This window comes from Pan troglodytes, chromosome 17 (assembly GCF_028858775.2).
Source record: "Pan troglodytes isolate AG18354 chromosome 17, NHGRI_mPanTro3-v2.0_pri, whole genome shotgun sequence".
Taxonomy (NCBI): Eukaryota; Metazoa; Chordata; class Mammalia; order Primates; family Hominidae; genus Pan; species Pan troglodytes.
Window position 1 is genome coordinate 82,244,094 of NC_072415.2, and position 7,721 is coordinate 82,251,814.

Consider the following 7,721-nt stretch of genomic DNA (forward strand, 5'->3'; position numbering starts at 1 on the left):
GTGCTTTTCAACCAGCTGAGAGCCAACAAATTTAGAAATAACTGTCAGATAATTTTTTATTAAAGTTTTTATGAACCTTTTTCAAATATTATCAAAGTCTTTACTTATACTTTTAAGGCTACAAAAACTCCATGAATTATTTTTAACAATGAAGAATTATTTCAGGAATGCTAAAAACCTAGGAGGGCACAAGAAAATGCCTTATTCTCTATAATTCTAAACTCTATTTCTTCCAAGAAGACTGAACATGGCTAGGCTTAAAGCAAACAAAATTTTAATAATTGTGTTTATACAAACAGCCAAAACTGAAGTTATTTTTCCTCCTTTTTCAGAAAATATTTATACTTGTTAAATTTTTATAATTTATAATATATATGTTATAAATATTTATATATAATTTTTATATATAAAGATAATATATAAATACATATTTATATATAAATAATAAAATATATAATTTATAAATATTTATACTTGTTAAAAAGAAATCTTGAATCCCTTTTTTTAAAAATAATTTGGAATCCAGCTATTTCTCTTGAGAGGCAATGCAGAAATTGAAAAGGTAAGTCTATAAGCTTTGGAATAAGTTAGCACTCTATAAAGAACTCCTTAAAATTTAATAGACATACACAGTAGGCACATCATTTTACATATGATATGTGTTTCCTCATCATATCAGGAATAATTAGCCCAATCCTCAAGATTCTTGTACATGTATCCAGTACACCTTGCTACGTCATAAGCAATAGCACCTGTTTAAATTCTCTTTCACATGAAATATTGCTAAGTATCTTTACAGTTAAATCTTTATTTTAAATATTACTATGCCAAGGTAATTGATTTATTACCACTATTAAGAAATGTTATTGACAAACTAACCTCCAGCACACCCTCTATGTGGTCACTTTCAGCCTATAATCAAGTGCAAGAGGCTACAGAAGCCGAATAATCCCTCACTCATCATGTCACAGGATTCTACAGAGGGGCTTATTCTTGCCATTTTTAAAAATTCATATAACAAATAAATTACTGACTAAATGAAGAAATATAAAATGATTATAAAGCAGAATGTGAGAGAGTTCACCTTTTTCTCCCAGTTTTAAGGTACTCTGACTTGTTCAAAGTTTTGTGTAAACTAGGCAACTTTCAAGCCAGGATCTACTGAGATGAATGTTACTGAAAATTGTCCCCACTTTTGCTTTCTACCAACTCATGGCTTCAGATACTTCTTGGAGGAAATAGACCAAAGATTTCTAAGGTTTACATGAAATCAGTTTGGGTGAAATCAATCGCAAGGGTCTTTGACATCTTCTCCCTTAGGAGACTCAAGATGAAAAAAGATCACAACACTCCAGCCTGTACTTCATTATGCTTCAAAGAGGCCCATGGCAATCCTTCTAAAATTTATACAGACTAATTCAAAAACATTATTTCTATTTTATCACCTATTTCACTATGGATTCTTTCCAACCATCTACTGTCTGAAATACAGGTTAAAAAAAAAAAAAGCTAGATTATTCAGCAGAGTCTTTAATATCAAAAGTTAGCAGTCAGGAAGATTAACTGACACAAACTTTCTAACCCCAGACAAAATATAAAGTTTAAAGGCGCAAGTGGACTTATTTTGCTCCAAAGACATGGCTCAACACACACACACACACACAAATACAGAAACATACACATACGTAAAATGCCCAGATGTAGGCAGAACTAGTGTGGTGTTAGGGGTGGCATTTAGAAATAGATTATGTAACTGTGTGGTATACATTTTGGTATTTTGTGGTCAATAATAGTCATGGTCAAAAATGGGTCAAATATGGTCAAACTCCAAAACATTGGGACAATGCATTTCCTGGCATGGGTAGGGGCAGAAAAACTCCACTTTTACCCTCTTAGGGTCCCAGCTGGGTCTGAAGATTAAACGACAAAAAATAGATTAATAGGAGAAAAGCATAAGTTTTATGTGGCATGAGAGCCCTCATAAAGAAACGACCCACAGAAGTAGTTAGAGTCAGTTACTCATATAGTGAATTGGACAAGGAGTAGCAAGTTGCAAAGAAGCAACTAAATTATGCAGGGAGGCTTTACAAATAAGAGTTATTCAAACAAAGTCTATATAGTATTCTCTCAGTTTCAATTTCTCATCTTTGAAAATAATGATGTTGGATTTATGTAGTACTGGAGGGCATCTTTCGTGTGGGAATTTCATCCTCTTTCTCTTAAAAACAGCACAAGATAAAAGTGATCATTTTGCACCTGCTGTTTTCCAGGTGCCTTTAACTTAAATAGCCAATATGCCGGAGTACTTTATTTTAACCCCATCACATCTGTGTACATTTCTTTGCACCACAACAATAAAATCCTCCGTTACTGCCAATAAGTTTGGTTCTGGAGTTGTTTTCAGGAGCTCAAGCACCTTAAGGTTCTGCAGCTTTTGTCACAGTATCCTGGTCCTTCTCCTGGGAAAACACCATTCTCATAGGGAATTCATCCTGCTTTCTTTTGCTTAATGCTCAGTGCAATTGCTAATTGGTGAGATAATCATATGAACTGGTGCTTTAAGACTGATCAAAGTGTTTTTCTGATCTTTATGGATGTATTTATTTCGGTCTGTTTCTCAGACGCAGCCACCTGTGAGTCAACTAAAAGAGTAAAATTGCACAAAATTTTATGCCTCTGAACTGGGGAGTGGACAAGGGGAAGGAAGTAATACAAAATTATTTTCTTCCTTCAACGACACAACTAAAATGTTTACCCAGATGCTTTACCTTAGAAACTAATAGGCTTCAGTGGGCTCGCTGTCATATTGATCACAATTTTATTTTCAACCACTGCTTGAAGAAATTTGATGAAAATAACCTAGCAAGAAGTGTTTCTCTCAGCTATCTTTAAATGCCCTTTGATTCTGGACAGATTTTGAGTATGAGCCAAGTATGTGAATAGTACTTAGAGTCTCAATTAGTCACGCTCTTGGAAATTTTAGCTTTTACTGCTATCCAGAGTCAATGAAAGCAGGTCTGTTCTCTTGCCTACACAGAGATATCAACAGATAAAATAGGATTATATTTTAAGACAGCTTATATCCTGCCTTAATTTAATGTGATAAAGATTTTAAAACACTCTAGATGAGTTGAGTAAATTTCCTTCAACAAAAGAGATATAAATAACCTCCTTTAAATGACTGTGATCAATTTATTAACGCAAAGCCAAAATTGCAGCAAAAATGTCATTTTCAGTATTTACAAGCATGAAAAATGCAGAATATAAAATAAAACTATCACATTTTATATACTTAGTGCAGAATTCACCCAACCAATGAAGACTTGTTGCACCTAATCAGTGCCTTTGCTTAGGTTGTGATACCTTGTCCAGCTACTTCCCTTAGCAGACAGGCCAGAAGCCACATTGCTCAGGATCACACCGCCTGCAGGAGCAGAGCTGTGCTTGTACAGGACTGTGGTGTGTTACTGCTAACATTTTTGTTAGCAAAGGCCTACATCCTCCCTAGTCTGCTGTATTGCGTGAACTCTGGGGATGCAATCAGGGTTTGTACAGGAGCGGATACAGCTCGCACTGCTCCGGAGTAGACCCCTCACCGTGCTGTCCCTAGAGCTCCTGTGGCCAGCTAGTGGAAATGGGCAATCTTTTCATTTTAGAAGAAATCATCATACTTCTCACAATATTCTATCAGTCCCACCTCCTGCTTGTTTGATTTTCCAAGGCATGAAAATCTGTGTTAATTAGCAACATGGAATACCAAGATAGTATGTTCTTATCAGAAACACTTTCAATTGTTAATTCTATGGATTCTATTTTATCATAAAATATTCCAGTTAGGATATGCATTTCTGTATTCCACAGTTCACAAAGTCCTAAGTTAGATCATTTCATGTAAAGAAAAATGCTGCACAAATCAACTATGTTTCCTTTTGCAGTGACCTATCATTCAAAATTAAAAAAGGATTTCATTGGAAGAAATCAGAATGGTAACATTTCCTAGCACGAAATAAAAATAACTAGAAATTAAATAACTGTCCTACATTTCATCTTTTATTTCATCAACTTGTTTCTTTTGAACAATAACTAGTTGAGGATTATTTCCAATTAGTTATATTTTCCCAAACAACGATGGATACAACAAAATCTAGCTTCAGCAAAATATTGAAGCTTTGAACCAAAAACTTCAACTGACCTGGGTTGCACTGTTATTATAAATTACAACTACAATTTTTAATAAATTTAGTATTTAAATTTCAAATAATTACCCAGAATATGATTTCTTGCTGAATCTATATCATTTAATCATGTTGTTAAAAATCACAACTGAATTTTGCCCACAAAAAGTACAGTAACCTTTGTCTGCAAATGGCAGTGCCTTAACTTGTCTTCTCCTGTTGATACAGAATAAGGATGAAAAAATGGTTTTAATTTGCATTCTTTTGCTCCTGGCTCCTTCAGCTCCAAACATGATATTAGTTAGTCAGTGCTTTCAGTATTTCATAATGAATTATTAGTGCATATGTGCATTAGAGCAATGTTAGCATTTTTCCAGGAAAAGAATGTAAAAGTAAAAAAGTATGCCTCTCATTGAGAGACCTGAAAGAGTGCTTTGCAAATTATGTGACCCACAATATTAAATTGATGCATATACAATATGCATCAATTAGAAGATTTTCTTGCTTTTCTCAAGTGGTTATTAATATTGAAAAGCATCAACATTAGTATTTTATTGCCACCAAACATGTGAAGCAATCTCTGTCATTGGTAAAATTACGTATTGCCCATCATATTTTTTAATATTTGGATTATTTTCTAATTAATTTAACACCAAAGACTTATGGCAATAATTAGATATTTATATTTAAAAATATATTTAACTTCTTACCTTTTCCCCATTGAGAGGTGACAGCTTGCTGGCAGTCCTCGCAGCCCTCGCTCGCTCTTGGCGCCTCCTCGGCCTCGGCATCCGCTCTGGCCATGCTCAGGGAGCCCTTCAGCCCGCCACTGCGCTGTGGGGGCCCCTCTCTGGGCTGGTTGAGGCCGGAGCCAGCTCCCTCAGCTTGCCGGGAGGTGTGGAGGGAGAGGCGCGGGCGGGAACACGGGCTGCGCGCGGCGCTTGCGGGCCAGCTAGAGTTCCGGATGGGCGTGGGCTTGCCGGGCCCCGCACTCTGAGCGGACCGCCAGCCCGCCGGCCCCAGGCAGTGAGGGGCTTAGCACGCAGGCCAGCAGCTGCGGAGGGTGCGTCGTGTCCCCCAGCAGTGCCGGCCCACCGGCGCTGCAATCGATTTCTCGCCGGGCCTTAGCTGCCTTCCGGCGGGCGCAGGGCTCGGGACCTGCAGCCCGCCGTACCTGAGTCCCTCCCCCGCCTCGCCGTGGGCTCCTGCGCGCCGGAGCCTACCCGACGAGCGCCGCCCCCTTCTCCGCGGCGCCGGGTCCCATCAACCGCCCAAGGGCTGAGGAGTGCAGGCGCAGGGCGCGGGACCGGCAAGCAGCTCCACCTGCGGCCTCGGTGCCGGATCCACTGGGTGAAGCCAGCTGGGCTCCTGAGTCTAGTGGGGACTTGGAGAACCTTTATGTCTAGCTAACGGTTTGTAAATACACCAATCAGCACTCTGTATCTAGCTAATCTAGTGGGGAAGTGGAGAACCTTTCTGTCTAGCTAAGGAATTATGAATACACCAATCGGCACTCTATATCTAGCTCAAGGTTTGTAAATGCACCAATCAGCACTCTCTGTCTAGCTCAGGGTTTGTACATACACCAATCAGCACTCTGTATCTAGCTAATCTAGTGGGGAGGTGGAGAACTTTTGTGTCTAGCTCAGGGATTGGAAACGCATCAATCAGCACACTGTCAAAAAGGGCCAATCAGCTCTCTGTAAAACAGACCAATCGGCTCTCTGTAAAATGGACCAATCAGCAGGATGTGGGTGGGGCCAGATAAGGGAATAAAAGTGGGCTGTCTCAGCCAGCAGCGGCAACTCGCTGGGGTGTGCTTCCAGTTGGTGGAAGCTTTGTGCTTTGACTGTTTGCAGTACATCTTGCTGCTGTTCACTCTAGGTCCACACTTCCTCTGTGAGTTGTAACACTCACGGTGAAGGGCTGCAGCTTCACTCCTGAAGCCAGTGAGACCAGGAACCCACCAGAAGGAAGAAACTGTGAACACATCCGAACCTCAGAAGGAACAAACTCCTGACACGCCGCATTTAAGAACTGTAACACTCACCACAAGGGTCCCCAGCTTAATTCCTGAAGTCAGTGAGACCAAGAACCCACCAATTCCAGACACACCATGATTAGCTATATGGATCTGAAAAGCCTTTTAGCCCTTTTAAATCTGTTTCTTTACCTGTGTCTGCATGGGGAATAATGACAGACTCTTTCTTGATAATTACGTGTGTTATGTGTGTCTTAATCTACGACTTTTAACAACAAGAGACCTTTCCCCTGTACCCCCACTGCTTACAATCTGGGGAATTCTGAACATGTGCAAAATGTTAGTATTATATATACCAATGTTGAGCCGTTCAGTAAATAGATACTGGTTGAATAGCTACTAGGTGCTAGCGATGTCAATAAATAAGACGGAGACCACTGACCATGGCGCTCGTACATTATGGCAGGACAAGGGGACAATAATCAACATCCAGAATACATGCACAAACGATGCATGACGCTAGAGTGTGATCCATGTGTGAGAAAGTAGGCAAAGGAAAGAAAGATTGTGATTGTGGGTGTTAGGTAGGCAGGAAATACCATCAGGAAAGCAGTCACTGAGGAGATATTTGAACAAAATACTTGAAGGTGGTGAGGGAATTTATGCAACGAATAGCTGGGAGGCCGGCACTGTAGGCAGGGAAACACCTGGAACAAAGCCCTACGGCAAGGTTGGTCCTGGCCCAGGAACGATGTGAAGTCAGTGAAGATGCAGAACAGTTGGCGGAAAGGAGAAGCAGGGGTTGAGGACAGAGGTGACTTGGCTGCAGTTGCAAGGAGCCTAGCAAAGCATGGTTACAACTTTGACTGCTCCTGAATTGGAACAGAGAGCCACCAGAGGATTTTACACAGAGGAGGAGTCTGATCTGTTATACGTTTTGAGCCTCAGTCTACTGGACTGACGGCAGAAGGTAGAGAGGCAAGAGGAGAAGCAGGAAGGCCTCTGAAGTATTTTGGTAATCCACATTTTTTTTATTTATCCTGCACTTAATTCCTAGATGACTATGAGAAAGTTAAAATATTCGTATTGTAGCTCATTCATGATCTCTGAAGAGAAAAAGTGATTGTGTTCTTAAATAATAATGTCTTAAATAGAAGTTAATGAGAAACAATGCTCCTAATTAAAGTAGAAGGTGATTCAAAATTATTTTGGGAGAGAGAAGAAAATCACAAAACTGAAGTGTTTTAGATAAATGAGAAATTATTATAAACATGTACTCTGTATAAGTAAAAATATACCAGTGTGTTTTAGACACTGACTTAAATAAAAGTTTCAGGGACACTTTCAATTTATTTTCTTTAAATGATCTAAAATAAACCACAATGAGCAAACTAAGATGTGTGTATATAGGTTCAATATGGTTTATCCAATAGTTATTATTAAACATTTTAAAAACAAATTAGAGTTAAACAGCAATCACTAAGTGCCTACTAACAAACCATTTCATGAAAATGATACTTAGCCTCAAGGGCAGCTTTCATATTTGTATGACAAAGGCAGACGGA

At 39.2% G+C, this 7,721-nt stretch overlaps 1 protein-coding gene across 1 annotated transcript in view; it reads right to left on the reverse strand.

The window, feature by feature from the left end:
* Positions 1-6,167, reverse strand: part of LOC134808641 (uncharacterized) — a 267,128-nt gene extending 260,961 nt beyond the window's left edge. The window contains exons 1-3 of the mRNA XM_063795891.1: positions 6,093-6,167; positions 5,350-5,581; positions 4,886-5,209 (exon numbers count right to left, since the gene is read on the reverse strand). Coding sequence (XP_063651961.1) covers positions 4,886-5,209; positions 5,350-5,581; positions 6,093-6,167 — 631 coding nt within the window. The remainder of the gene's footprint in view (positions 1-4,885; positions 5,210-5,349; positions 5,582-6,092) is intronic.
* Between the last annotated feature and the right edge of the window lie 1,554 nt (positions 6,168-7,721).